This window comes from Schistocerca americana, chromosome 8 (genome assembly GCF_021461395.2).
Source record: "Schistocerca americana isolate TAMUIC-IGC-003095 chromosome 8, iqSchAmer2.1, whole genome shotgun sequence".
Taxonomy (NCBI): Eukaryota; Metazoa; Arthropoda; class Insecta; order Orthoptera; family Acrididae; genus Schistocerca; species Schistocerca americana.
In genome coordinates this window covers 201,523,777-201,538,987 of record NC_060126.1, presented here as the reverse complement: position 1 = coordinate 201,538,987, position 15,211 = coordinate 201,523,777, and the positions used below count along the sequence as shown (strand labels likewise).

Sequence of the window (15,211 nt, the reverse complement as noted above, 5' to 3'; positions counted from 1 at the left end):
TGACTTCATAGCATATTTCACAATAAATGTATTAAATGAAGGCACTGTCAAAGACATTCACATTTGCTGTAAGAGGTCGCATAAAAATGTCAGATATTATGTTTTAAAATTTCTGGTTCAATTTGTTATAGATTATTGTGGAGGACTGCTTGAAAATACTGGATAAGTTCATTAAGGAAGGAAAGAAATTTGATTATGTGTTCGGTGATCTTACCGACATTCCTTTATCACCAGTTCCTCAAGGAGAAGTGTGGGACTTCATCAGACTTATCTTAAATACATCAATGCGTGTCTTGAAACCGAATGGAAAGTATATGACTCATGTAAGTATGATTACACACTAAGGTTTTCCTTCCATAAAAATGGAACTTATCATACTTAATTGGTTTATTCTGACTATGTATCCTCTGTACATAACAATCATATAATAAATGTGCAGCCATGTTACCTGAAGGGCAGTAGATAAATTTAGGAGAGCAATACTTGCTATAAGCCACTGAAAAGTGGCAATGAAAATATTCAAAAATTCATTTACTGATGATGATTTTTGCATTTACACTCATTTCAATAATAAGTTATCACATAATAGCCCATATTCCAATTTTTCCAGTATTCAGACTTGTTATTCACAACAGTTCTTACGTTCGTTCATATGGATGTTTAGATATCAAGGTTAGATGCAGTCTTTAAAGAGTAGTTAGAAGAGCAATTCATTCTTAACTGAGGTTACAGAAAGTGTCTTGTATAGTTGGTTTTATAGATGTACAGCTGCAGACGTTTGAATCATTCAGAATCAAACATTTTCAATTATTCTGGAAAATTGACATTTTTGCAGTCTATCAAGGAAATTATTTAGTTATAAATGAAAATTGGGTGACATGAAGCACTTCAGCAGTTTCTCAAAGTAAAAATCCAAAACTATTCTCTGATAGCACTTTTTGTAGTAGTATATTTCTATTTTTGCTTTTAAAATGTAAATACCAGATTTTAATGACAATCTAGTAAAATTGTAGGCAATGAAAGGTGAAGTTGCATATCAGTTCATGCTCCTGTACATAGTCTGCTGAATGCATAGTAGGTTGCAAATTCATTTATGTTCTTGTTGTAAGATACACATTTTTCTCTTAGGTCCTTAAATTTGGCAATTATTAATTGGTAATTTTGTGCAATCTGTAATGTCCTCATCAGATCAAAAGCAAGTTTCCTGAATACTGGAAAATGTTCAGTTTTCGCTGACTGAAAGTTCACACTTAAACACACTTGTTGATATGAGTGTGTGCTGAAAAGTAATATCTCTGGATTTTTATGTGAAAACTCTTTCAAAGATTTTTAAATATAATAAACAGTATTGACATTCTATATCCTTATTCTTTGTGTCTACTTACATATTTCTCAACATAGTCTTCCAACAAGAGACCAGTTTGTTGATACTGTCACTGTAGAATGAGTGACTTTGTTGATGGAGCCACGACCTCACCTCTACTTGCACCATATCATCAATGTCAAATTGAAATCCTTGAAGGCATTCTTTAAGTTTTGGAAACAGATGCAAATTGGGTGAGGCCAAGTTGCGGCTGTATGTAGGATGATCAATGACAGTGAACCCAAAGTATTGGATAGATGCAGATGTTGTGGTGCTCTTTTGTGGTCTGCTGAAAGAGAGTGTGCTCCATGCATGCACAAACTCTTCAAATTCAAAACTAGATTACACTACTATTTCTCATGCACCAATAGTCCATTACACACCACCATGTTACATGCTACAATTCGCATCCCTCTGCCGGTAGAGGGCTACAAATGTATAGACATGAAGAATAAAGATGTAGAATGCTAGTAACATTAGCTTTATTAAAAAGCTTAGAGTTATCAAATAAAAAATTCGGAAGACACACTTTTTAGCACGCACTTATATTTGAGACTAGATCACTACCCATCAAAAATAAGAGGTGCCGATCAGCAGAAAGGCATGTAGAAAAAGACTTGCCATCGACCTCGGACAGTCTTAAACACCTGACACTCAGCCTTAGCCCTTCTCCATTGTTAAAACTGGCTTGTCTTCAGTATTTTTAAAGTACACTTTTACCTCTTCATTTATGTACTATTTGCTTGTGCCTTAGACTTAAGGCAATCTTTTTACTTCTTTCCCCCTGATCTTACATCTGCTCCGTGTCCATAACAGCATGAAATAGAATAGTAAGAGTTCCCAGTACAAGTTCTCTAACCATTGCTTCCTGTTCCCTTATTAGCCTTACTATATCTGCCAAGTGCAATATATCTAGTTGCTGTCAGTATGCCAGCTGAGGGCTCTATCTCAGCAGGACATTCCTTAAGCAGACCAGATACCGCTGTGGCCTACTGTCCTTATTAACTGACTAGGCCAATTACTAGAATACTGTCAGCCTTTATTTGCAATGTATCGAAAACATAACTTGGAATTATAGTGTCATATATGATGTCCATCTTACCAAATTCCCCTAAACATTGGAAAGTGAAGGTTTAGAAGACTGTGACAAGCAGTGAACATTCTGTGATATTAATATAATATGCTTCGGCATGGTGTGAATGCATCAGTGTTCAAAATTTTCTAGTTCTGTTGGAAAATATTGTCGACTGTGAATTACTATTTAAAAGCTGATTGTGAATTACTATTTAAAAGCTGATCCGTTACAAAAATACTGCAGACTTTGGTGTGATAACAGAGAGATCAAGTGATAACTGATACATACTACTGATTGTAAAACCTAGATAGACTTCGTAAGAACAGCACAAGTATGCCTCCAAATGTTCTCATAATTGCAGTGGTGATGTAACTTTGGCAGGGGGACTGCTTCAGAACCAGTATGTCTTGATTCTAGTCACTGTTATGCCAAAGAGATTAATGGATTAGATGAAAACTCCCAATAATGTGAAGCATCAGTTGCTCCTTTCTGGCACAGAAACATGAATCTCTTGTTTATTAAAATAAATAGTGCCTGTCATGATCCTAAAATCCCCATTTAAAAGTGAATTCTTCTCTGAAGATAGTCAGTCATATGCCACCTCTGTAAAATGAAAAGAAATAAAAACAAACATCCAACAAAGATTCCTATGTAAATACAGCAATTCCTGTAGAAAATGTGTGGAAAAACACTGGAGCAAATAATTAACTGCTGGTTATCATTGGAATTAGAGTCCAATACTGCCCGTGATGATTATGGAACAGGGTGTATACGCTCCAGGAAATCTGGGAAAAAACCCGGGAATTTTTTCATCTGGGAGAAAGCTGGGAATTCTTAAGAAATCCAGGAATTTTTCGTTGTTTTAGCTTTCAGTTAAATTTTTGTAGTTTTGACTGGTAATAACTGATACGCTAACAAAGAATTTTACTTTAGTCCATTACTGCAATGTAATATTGCAGCAATAAAACTTAAACGAGGAAAAGAATAAATAAAAAGTAAATTGCAAAGGAAATGTGCCATTTACAGCAACAAAACATAGTGCACACACAAGCGTCTGCCAACAGCAAAATGTGTCGAAGGCGGTAGGGCGAAGACTATGCAATACTTCATAGCAACAAACTGCTTCCAATGGGTGTGACATCACAACGGTTAACATTAGGTTCATTTGAGCAGTTGCCTGCGGGCTTAAGTGCATGCCCAGTTGAGTTGCGTATGAACAATACCTTCTCCCACTTCTGACTACTTGAAGTACGGCTGTTAGCTGTATCCAAGATAACTAGACACGAGTTGTATCAGCAGTAGCAACAAGCAACCAGATGCTACACGGAAACATTTTTCTGGTGCATGTGCAGAGTAGTGTGAGTTGTGAACCATGTTTATAAAATACATAATTAGTCTCAGTTTTTGGATTTTATTTTATTTTGCAGGTTTTTGGCAGTCTGATATTAATTGCCTTGCCGAACAATGAGGTTATTTTTGTTGATTTGCAAAAAAAATGGCTTTAATTAATCTTTTCCTCAGAGGTAGTCAATTTATTTGAAACACTATTGGCTAGTGTCAACTGTTCACAGAATTTCAAGTGCACATTGTTATCTTTTGCACTGTATGACATTATGCCATAGAACTAAACATGAGGTAATACAGTATTGGTACTTCAAGAAAATTTGAAAATTTGCGTTCCCAAAACCACACTGAAAAGATTGATATCAGCTTGGGGCCTGGACATACGACTGTGCTCTTCAAGTTGTATTATGGATTTTAATATGGTGTACAGGATCCTGATGCTCTTGGAGTATCCTCTGATGTCCTGTTTCGTTTATGACATAATGTAACATCTCTTAATGCTATATACGTATGAACATACATGCTACCTACTTCATCGTAGCTGCGCAGGCACAGTAACACCGTTTTCTGGTGCTCTCTGACAACTGCTGAAACGAATTGTAACAGGTCGCCGGAAAGTATTGCAATATATTGCAATTGGTCGTTTGAAAAGCATTACTTTCAAAGTAAGTTTCATTTTAAACAATGAGTTATCGCTCTGAATTTCTTAAATCACAGTGTGTTTGATTTTTACTTAAAGCTTAACACTTTGAAGGACAGCCACTTAGAAGTCATTACTTAAAATTTTGCCAGCACATTTATGTGATCTATCAAAACGTAAAAAATATTATATGTGAAACCTTAGATCTTCTTGTAGATACACTATGTACATTAATTTTCCTAATTGTGTGTTTGTGCTACCTAAGTGATGTTGCTATAGGCTGACTACATCACGTGTCCTATGCTCCGAAAATCACTACTTTTACATGAGACACATCTTCCGAAAGACGAAAACTGAATTTCGGAGACGGTTTTTCGCTGTCATGTTTGCATGTTAAGGTCTGAAGCAGGTTTGCTAGCCCAGTTGTTAACTACGTCGCCTGGATAACAGCACATGTAATTTATGATTTAGTGAGCACAATCACTATTTCTCTTCAGTTAAGACGAGGTGAAAACAGCTTCAGTCTAATATTTCTACTTATCCTTCACTGTAGAAAAAGCCACTCTGCCAATATTAGCCAAAATTTGGCAGATTCATATTTTTATTACACCAACATTAACATGGTAAATAATTAAAGTTCTAGTAACATTTATATGATACATCACTAAGGCAAAGACACAGATCATTAGTGAACTTCGTGAAGGAACTTGTGGAGGCTGTAGAAGCAATGATTAGTCAAAGACTGTATGCCTTAGCAGTTGACTTGAAATTTGCCAGGTCATTTATTGATTTAATTTGTGGGGGAAGTTTATTATAAATAACTTCCCCATAATACAGGGTTCCTTTTTGTTTTTGTTTGGGATTGTGTTGGTGGGCTTTAAATGAAAGTTTCCTTTTCGCCTGGTGTTAGAGGAGTGGATATTTTCATTTTTCTGAAAGAGAGTGGGATTTTCCATTGAATATTTTCTCTCTCTCTCTCTCTCTCTCTCTCTCTCTCTCTCTCTCTCTCTCTCTCTCTCTCTCTCTCTCACACACACACACACACACACACACACACACACACACAGATATATATATATATCTAAAAACACAGATGATGTGACTTGAACGAAAGTGCTGGCAGGTCGATAGACACACAAACATACACACAAAATTCAAGCTTTTGCAACAAACTGTTGCCTCATCAGGAAAGAGGGAAGGAGAGGGAAAGACGAAAGGATGTGAGTTTTAAGGGAGAGGGTAAGGAGTCATTCCAGTCCCGGGAGCGGAAAGACTTACCTTAGGGGGGAAAAAAGAACGGGTATACGCTCGCGCGCTCGCGCGCGCGCACACACACACACACACACACACACACACACACACACATATCCATCCACACATATACAGACACAAGCAGACATATACAGAGGCAAAGAGTTTGGGCAGAGATGTCAGTCGAGGCGGAAGTGCAGAGGCAAAGATGTTGTTGAATGACAGGTGAGGTATGAGTGGTGGCAACTTGAAATTAGTGGAGATTGAGGCCTGATGGATAATGGGAAGAGAGGATATATTGAAGAGCAAGTTCCCATCTCCGGAGTTCGGATAGGTTGGTGTTAGTGGGAAGTATCCAGATAAGCCGGGCGATGTAACACTGTGCCAAGATGTGCTGGCCGTGCACCAAGGCATGTTTAGCCACAGGGTGATCCTCATTACCAACAAACACTGTCTGCCTGTGTCCATTCATGCAAATGGACAGTTTGTTGCTGGTCATTCCCACATAGAATGCGTCACAGTGTAGGCAGGTCAGTTTGTAGATCACGTGGGTGCTTTCACACGTTGGCTCTGCCTTTGATCGTGTAGACCTTCCGGGTTACAGGACTGGAGTAGGTGGTGGTGGGAGGGTGCATGGGACAGGTTTTACACCGGGGGCGGTTACAAGGGTAGGAGCCAGAGGGTAGGGAAGGAGGTTTGGGGATTTCATTGGGATGAACCAAGAAGCTAGGAACGTTAGGTGGACGGCGGAAAGACACTCTTGGTGGAGTGGGGAGGATTTCATGAAGGATGGATCTCATTTCACGGCAGGATTTGAGGAAGTCGTATCCCTGCTGGAGAGCCACATTCAGAGTCTGATCCAGTCCCGGAAAGTATCCTGTCACAAGTGGGGCACTTTTGTGTTTCTTCTGTGGGAGGTTCTGGGTTTGAGAGGATGAGAAAGTGGCTCTGGTTATTTGCTTCTGTACCAGGTCGGGAGGGTAGTTGCGGGATGCGAAAGCTGTTGTCAGGTTGTTGGTGTAATGGTTCAGGGATTCCGGACTGGAGCAGATTCGTTTGCCACGAAGACCTAGGCTGTAGGGAAGGGACCGTTTGATGTGGAATGGGTGGCAGCTGTCATAATGGAGGTACTGTTGCTTGTTGGTGGGTTTGATTTGGACGGACGTGTGAAGCTGGCCATTGGACAGGTGGAGGTCAACATCAAGGAAAGTGGCATGGGATTTGGAGTAGGACCAGGTGAATCTGATGGAACCAAAGGAGTTGAGGTTGGAGAGGAAATTCTGGAGTTCTTCTTCACTGTGAGTCCAGATCATGAAGATGTCATCAATAAATCTGTACCAAACTTTGGGTTGGCAGGCTTGGGTAACCAAGAAGGCTTCCTCTAAGCGACCCATGAATAGGTTGGCGTACGAGGGGGCCATCCTGGTACCCATGGCTGTTCCCTTTAATTGTTGGTATGTCTGGCCTTCGAAAGTGAAGAAGTTGTGGGTCAGGATGAAGCTGGCTAAGGTAATGAGGAAAGAGGTTTTAGGTTAGGGTGACAGGTGATCGGCGTGAAAGGAAGTGCTCCATCGCAGCGAGGCCCTGGACGTGCGGGATATTTGTGTATAAGGAAGTGGCATCAATGGTTACAAGGATAGTTTCCGGGGGTAACGGATTGGGTAAGGATTCCAGGCGTTCGAGAAAGTGGTTGGTGTCTTTGATGAAGGATGGGAGACTGCATGTAATGGGTTGAAGGTGTTGATCTACGTAGGCAGAGATACGTTCTGTGGGGGCTTGGTAACCAGCTACAATGGGGCGGCCGGGATGATTGGGTTTGTGAATTTTAGGAAGAAGGTAGAAGGTAGGGGTGCGGGGTGTCGGTGGGGTCAGGAGGTTGATGGAGTCAGGTGAAAGGTTTTGTAGGGGGCCTAAGGTTCTGAGGATTCCTTGAAGCTCCGCCTGGACATCAGGAATGGGATTACCTTGGCAAACTTTGTATGTGGTGTAGTCTGAAAGCTGACGCAGCCCCTCAGCCACATACTCCCGACGATCAAGTACCACGGTCATGGAACCCTTGTCCACCGGAAGGATGACGATGGGCCGGTCAGCCTTCAGATCACGGATAGCCTGGGCTTCAGCAGTGGTGATGTTGGGAGTAGGATTAAGGTTTTTTAAGAAGGATTGAGAGGCAAGGCTGAAAGGCAGAAATTCCTGGAAGGTTTGGAGAGGGTGATTTTGAGGAAGAGGAGGTGGGTCCCGCTGTGACAGAGGACGGAACTGTTCCAGGCAGGGTTCCATTTGGATAGTGTCTTGGGGAGTTGGATCATTAGGAGTAGGAGTAGGATCATTTTTCTTCGTGGCAAAGTGATACTTCCAGCAGAGAGTACGAGTGTAGGACAGTAAATCTTTGACGAGTGCTGTTTGGTTGAATCTGGGAGTGGGACTGAAGGTGAGGCCTTTGGATAGGACAGAGGTTTCGGATTGGGAGAGAGGTTTGGAGGAAAGGTTAACTACTGAATTAGGGTGCTGTGGTTCCAGATTGTGTTGATTGGAATTTTGAGGTTTTGGAGGGAGTGGAGCTGGAAGTGGGAGGTTGAGTAGATGGGAGAGACTGGGTTTGTGTGCAATGAGAGGAGGTTGAGGTTTGCTGGAAAGGTTGTGAAGGGTGAGTGAGTTGCCTTTCCGCAGGTGGGAAACCAGGAGATTGGATAGTTTTTTGAGGTGAAGGGTGGCATGCTGTTCTAATTTGCGGTTGGCCTGTAGGAGGATGCTCTGAACAGCCGGTGTGGATGTGGGAGAGGAAAGGTTGAGGACTTTCATTAAGGATAGGAGTTGACGGGTGTGTTCATTGGCTGAGTTGATGTGTAGGTGAAGGATTAGGTGGGTGAGGGCAATGGATTGTTCAGTTTGGAACTGGTATAGGGACTGATGGAAAGAAGGGTTGCAGCCAGAGATGGGAACTTTAAGTGTGAGGCCTTTGGGGGTAATGCCAAATGTCAGACAAGCCTGAGAAAATAAAATATGCGAGCGTAATCTGGCTAGGGTGAAGGCATGTTTGCGGAGGGAATGTAAATAAAACTTAATGGGGTCGTTGTGGGGGTGTTGTGTGCGTGACACGGTATTAGAAGGTGGAAAGTGTCACATGAGGTTGAAATGAAAATGAAAATAACTGGAGAAAGTAACTGGAGATCTGTTGTGAAAAAAGGCGAAAAAGTGTTGGTTAAAAATGGGCTATGTTGATCCTGTGGTGAAATTGGGTTGGTAGACAACGATGTGCACAAAGGTTAGGTGGTTGTGTTGCCGCCAAAACACGTTAAAGGACAGACATTTACATTGACAAACAGGAGGAAGAAACGACCGTAAGAGTGCCTTGATTACAATTTGGTTTTAAAAAGCTTAGCTTAGCAAATGAATTTCCCATATTTTGAGAGGCAGATATTGACTTTGGTAGAGCATTCAGTTACCAGAATGTCTTGCAGGGAATTATGCTATATTACATGGCCCACCTGCCCACCCACCCAAACAAAAAGTGTAACATTGTTGCAGTTGCTTGAAACAGTTGACATAACCAACATGTCAAATAGTGTTTTTCCCTCTTCTCTACAGTGGCTTTTACAGCCAATTTAATTTGCCCAATCTAGGTATTTTCTGTCACTAAATTAGCATTTAAATTTTGGAGCAGAATATATAAGGGGCATAAAAATGGAATGAGCCAGAGACGTAATTACAGAAACCAGTACCTGTATGTTAGAAGTATTGACCCTGGCTGTTGGGCTGGACATCGTCGTCAGAGGTGAATCTTCTTTGACCAAGATGGCCCTCTTATTCATTTCCCACAGCACGGAACAACAGTGAATGCCCAGTGTTACTCGCAAACCTTGACCACCCTTTGCCAAGTTATCAAATTGAAATGACAAGGCAGTCTCACCCGTGGGGCCATTCTGCTCCACGACAATGCAAAGCCTCATATGGCCAACACAGTCGCGAGACTCCTGCAGAAATTCAAATGGGAGGTTCTCGGCCACCCTCCATACAGTCCAGACCTCTCTCCCCGTGGTTATGTCATTTTTGGTCCCCTTAAAAAAGGCTCTGTGGGGCAGTGATTCACCTCGGACGATGGCGTTCAGCTGTATCTGCAGAACTACTTAACACTGCAGCCCCTGGAATTTTATGAGGCAGTCCCTCACCACCTTGTCACATTGGGACAAGTGTCTCAACAGCCATGGTCAATAGTTCTAACATACAGGAACTGGCTTATGTAATGATGCCTCCGGCTCGTTTCTCTTCGAACGCCCCGTATTATTAGTGTTCTCTGTATTTTCCCTCTCTCCTCCCCCCCCCCCCCCCCACCTCCAATCCCCAAACAGCTGCCCTTAACTTAGCAATAGAGCTATGCAGTATTCAAGATGATGAAGAAGTCTGGTCCTAAAGAATTTTTGTAAAACTGTTCGGGTTCCTTTCAGAATTATTACGTACTTCTCTTTCAGTTTAAGAAGATTAGATGTTAAAATGTAGAGTAGCGGTACTTCTCCTTAGTCTCCAGAACTTTGTAGTATTGTGTTAACACACTTCTGTTTCATGATGGCAAATGACCCTCATTACTTTGTACACTGGTCCGTAGAGGGAAAAAAATTGTTAGCTTGAAAAGTGCTGCATGAAACAGTTTTCAGTGACCATCTTCATAGTCAAGAGGTCAGTGTTGGTGGCTATTGACATGTTGCTTCTCCCTCGAAAGGTCTGGAATATGGCTTACTCAGCCTCAGGTTTACTCAGGTCAGATGAAGCTGCTTGAGTAAGTAAACAGTAAAATTTACAGACATACTGCTGCAGTGGTGTCAAATTGAAAGCTGTTGTTATGATTGAATCCAGTCAATCTTCACTTAAAATACCTGATTTTTGTTCAGAATGAACAGTTTGGCATTTTTCTTTAAGTGAGAACCTGAAAGAACCAATTTTTTTAGTATTCAGTGATGATGTGGTCTCTAGATGATATGTCAGTGTATTGTTTTATTAATACTAATTTCTATGTTTTTTACCTAGACACTTTAATTTTATGGTTGTTGTTTTCTTTAGGGAAATGGAGCATCTTGTCCAGAGTCTCTCAGCATGTTTGAGTCTCAGCTAAAGCAACTTTCCGTACCAGTACAGTTCACACGTGATCATGCATTTGTACCCTCATTTATGGAAGACTGGATCTTCTATCAAGTACAGCCAGTACCCAACTAGCATTTCAAATTTCACATTAAGGAAAATATGCTGCACACAGCATTCACAGCCCTTGTGATCTCAAGATGACAGCAACAGTAAACTGCCAGATCATCTACAAGATGAAAGCTGTGCAGTCAAGAAATGTGTGCACACAATTAAGTCACAAGGATATTTTCTCAGTACTGCTTTAAATTTAGTAGATACAGAAATAGTGTCGTCTGCAAGTTATATGTAACTTATGTTAACATGAAATGTGACTGAAATGCAAAGTGTTAAGTCCCTTAATTTGGTGCAAATGCCATATTGTCATGGTTGTTCCTCATAAACATTTAAGACATGTGAAGTCATTATTAGGTTTTGTTATTCTAATCCATTTAGTTTTCTACTGTGCTCTTTAAGTATTATTTCTGCAAGTGACTGTGTGTAGTACATAAAATATAGCATATCTATATCTGAGTGACAATATTGTAAAAAGGGTAAATCACTACTCACCGTATAGTGGAGAAGTTGAGTTAGAGTTGCAGACAGGCACAACGGAAAGACTACTAAGAAAGTTAGCTCAGTCTCTCTGTGCTTGTCTGTGACTCTGCTATATGTGAGCAGTAATTTATCCTTTTCATAAATTATCATTATCCCATCTTTTGATATATGCATCTTAATATATTGCCCACCACTGTCAGTAGTTATAAAAGATTTATTTTCTCAGTTTTTATTTATGTATGAACTGCACTGCTAAAATTATGTACGCTTTACAAATGAGAGGAAAAGTGGGCCTTCTGGACTTCATTAATATTATAATCTGGGATAAAAAGTTAAGAAGCTGCCACATATATTTATCCACACTGACATTCAGCTGGTCATTTAACAAAGGTAACTCATCTAACATGACCAGAAGCCCTGAAATGTAAAAAGTGAAAAATTGGTATTTGATTGGAAGGCAAATGTTACTTGAAACAAAACAGAAAACTAGCACTGTATTCATAATCAATAAGAATGCCGGTGCAGTGTTTTTGGAGTGTAGTACCATTCAACAGGTTCAGAAGCTTCTGTAGTGTGTATTTTAAAACATCCTTGTCGGAAATAGTGCAGTAGTTAAGTATTTGAAATCATCAAGTGTTACTTCTGGAATTGGTTTTCACTGTTTTTATTAATGTTAATTTTGTTTTTCTTACTCTCTTAAGAAATTTACCTAGTACCTGCACCAATTTAAGTTGCAAAACATTAACTATTTAACTAGTGTGCCCACTTTCAACATATTCCGTGGACATTGATAATGTTTGTGTACATTATTTAGAGGCCAGTAAGTAAATTAATTGTGATGCTGTGCAGCACGATTGGTTGCATTTAGACTGGAGAATTCTAGTCTCAAATTATGAGTCATGTCAATGTATCGTTTTTGTGTTTTAATGCAATATTGGCAGTAATAAGGAAGTAGTATTTGTTTGATTAGTGATGTAATTTGCTCGTAAGCACTCTGTTTCCATAAATATTTTTACATTGTATGCTACAGTCTTGTATCTATATTTTATAAGCCAATGCAGTTGTCACAAGGTAAAAGCTTAATTGTGCTCATAAATTGATAGCCAAGTTTTGTAGGTTTATACAGGGTGCACCAGAAACAGCTGTTTGTTTTGAAAATTCAGCAGTAATTCAGGGGAGAAAAGTGAAAATCTTTATCTTTTTAGTAAAGATAAATTATTTTTTATCGAGAATTAGTGTCTACATACTTCTTGACAATAACATTTGGTACATGTCCTTGCTGAATGACACATTCATGTAGTCTGTCTGGAAGAGAAGACACAACACATTTCTTGGAATCTCCCAAAAGCATTCATGAATTTCGTCTTTCAGCTCACTAATAATGCTTGGGAGTTGCTCATGAACTTCAAGATAGCCTCACAAGAAAATAATTAGATGATGTGATGTCAGGGGAACAAACATGCCAATTGATGTTCCCAACGTGAGAAATAACTCTGCCTGGAATCATTTAATTCAGGATTACCGCGGGAAGATGCGCAGAATGGACTGTTGCTTTGTCTTGCTGGAGCTATAGATGGTGATACAGCATGACAAATCTAGCACTCAGAATTTACTGTTACAGAAAGGTCCTCATTTAAAAAAAAAGGGGCTCTGAAGAAATACTGGCACTTTAGTGTAGCACACTCTAGCAGTTCACATGAGGTGTGTGCAGCCCAGAACTGACTTCCATTTGTTTACATATCCAGACAAACTGGAATGGGTGTAATTTGACATCATTAATCTGTCCTCTATGCCCTCTTCAACTTTCGGAAGCTCCAAGAACGTGTTTCAAAATTTGAAGTCTCATCATTGTGTCCTTGTGATAGTGAAGATCTTTGTTGGATACAGTGAATGCTGGTATCCACCAACCCAAAAGCAATAGCTCAGCAACAAGCTAACCATTCAGGACAACACAAGAAGCTGTAATGCAATGTCTTTATAAATTCCTCTAATGCTGCAATGCGGTACTCTAAAGACTGTCACTCCGTGTCAACTGACCTTCTGAGAACAGTACCCAATAATGCATGTAGCATTACAGCATTGTCCTGTGAATGAACATTTAAAAGCAGTCTGGTGCAGCCAGTATTTGTTGTAGCATCTAATGATACACCAGCTTTTTGATCATCTGACTGTATTACTATTGCAATGAATTGTGACTCAAAAACTAATTTGTAATGACTGTGTCACACACAGTGAGCTAAAAATTCAATGTTCGTCCCCACCTTTCATGTACTGAAATAAAGTTCAGTAGCAGCAATTATATCTTTTACCATTCCTATAGCTACTTAAATGTATTAATCATAATACATCTAATTCATAAAGTTTAAGTTAGAGCAACCAACAAACTTGCCATGCCAGATGGATACATACATGTTCACAAAAAACAGAATGCCTTAAATAAGTAGAGATAGCATGTTCACATTTCACAGGACATGTAAATTAGTATGTTCTGCAGAAATGATTAGCATGTCAGTCGCCTCGGTTAGTATGTGTCCCTGTTGCCTACTAGGCACAGGGTCACTATGGAGCCTGATAACTTGTTCCATCCGTTATGGCATCGAAGCATATAAGGCACGAATGGCTTCTTCAGTTGCAGCCACCCATGCTGCATTCAGCTGTGATGGTTGGCATTGGATCACAGCAGTGCACCAGGTGTTACCATACCCCACACATTTTCAATTGGCAACAAGTATGGTGACCTGGGCAGGCCAAAGCAAAAAGCTGATATCTTGTGACAACCAACAAGGCATATGTTTGTGCAGCAACAAGGTTCTGCATTGTCTTACTGAAAAATGTCATCTGGGGTGTTGGGCAGAAAGGGTATGGTTATGGATCACAGGAGTCATTCACGTAGATCACAGTGCCCTGGACATGCACCAACTGTGATTTGTAGTTGTAGTTAATAGCACACCACTCCTTAAGGCCTTGCGTTGGTATTGTATGTCTTGTGCCAATGCAGTCACTGTGATACTGCCTCCACTGTCTGCAGGGAACCAAAATGCAGTCATCAGTTTCAAACAAAACCTGGATTCGTCTGTAAACACTATATGGTGCCATTCCTGTCCCCAGTGACGACATTCCACACACAAGTGCCATCTAGCACGTTTCTGCACATTCGTCGCAGGTAGGCAGGGAAGTGGATGACTTGCAGGTAGCCATGGACTGTTACCCGTGATAGTGTATGATGTGTTACTGTTGCCAGAGCTGAGGAGGATGCAGATCTATTGTGCAATGCCATTCACATGAGATGTCGATCATCTCAATGGGTGGTCTGGGTGGTGTGACCTGACCCCTCTCGTCGTGTTCTACAGCCTTCTGTGAACCATTCTGCACAAGCTCATTGCACAGCTGAAACACTTTGTTCCACATGAGCAGCAATTTTCATTCTGGAATTTCCATGATGGCTGCATCTCATTCGCTCATGCCAATAATGCGCCCTCTTTCAAAGTCACTGATTTGATAGTACAGTTTGCGCATACATCTGCAAGGCATACTGCATGTCTGCTCAAGTCACAATGATCCATTATCTTTGGTTTATAGCAACAACAGCCATAGGCACCTTTTACCAATAGTGGGTGTTGCACTGCGATACCAAACCCACAGGCTGACATGGTTCAAATGCTAATCATTTCTGCAGAACATACTAATATAGATGTCCTGTAATAAGAACGTCCACCTCTAGTTGTTAAAGGTGTTATGTTTATCTCTGAACATGTATTATAATGTTAACATAAGACCAGTTTAAAGGAAGCTGTCGTGCACATGGCCAATAAGTAACAAATCACATAAAAATAAGTGAAGTATTTTGTTAGCCTTATGAGATGTTACC

At 40.4% G+C, this 15,211-nt stretch overlaps 1 protein-coding gene across 2 annotated transcripts in view; it reads left to right on the top strand.

The window, feature by feature from the left end:
• The window catches only part of LOC124545008 (spermine synthase-like), a 55,329-nt gene extending 43,177 nt beyond the window's left edge, over positions 1-12,152 (top strand). For both annotated transcript variants that reach the window (XM_047123784.1, XM_047123785.1), the window contains exons 7-8: positions 132-323; positions 10,729-12,152. In XM_047123784.1, the coding sequence (XP_046979740.1) occupies positions 132-323; positions 10,729-10,881 (345 nt within the window). In that variant the 3' untranslated portion in view covers positions 10,882-12,152. The remainder of the gene's footprint in view (positions 1-131; positions 324-10,728) is intronic.
• Positions 12,153-15,211: the final 3,059 nt, after the last annotated feature.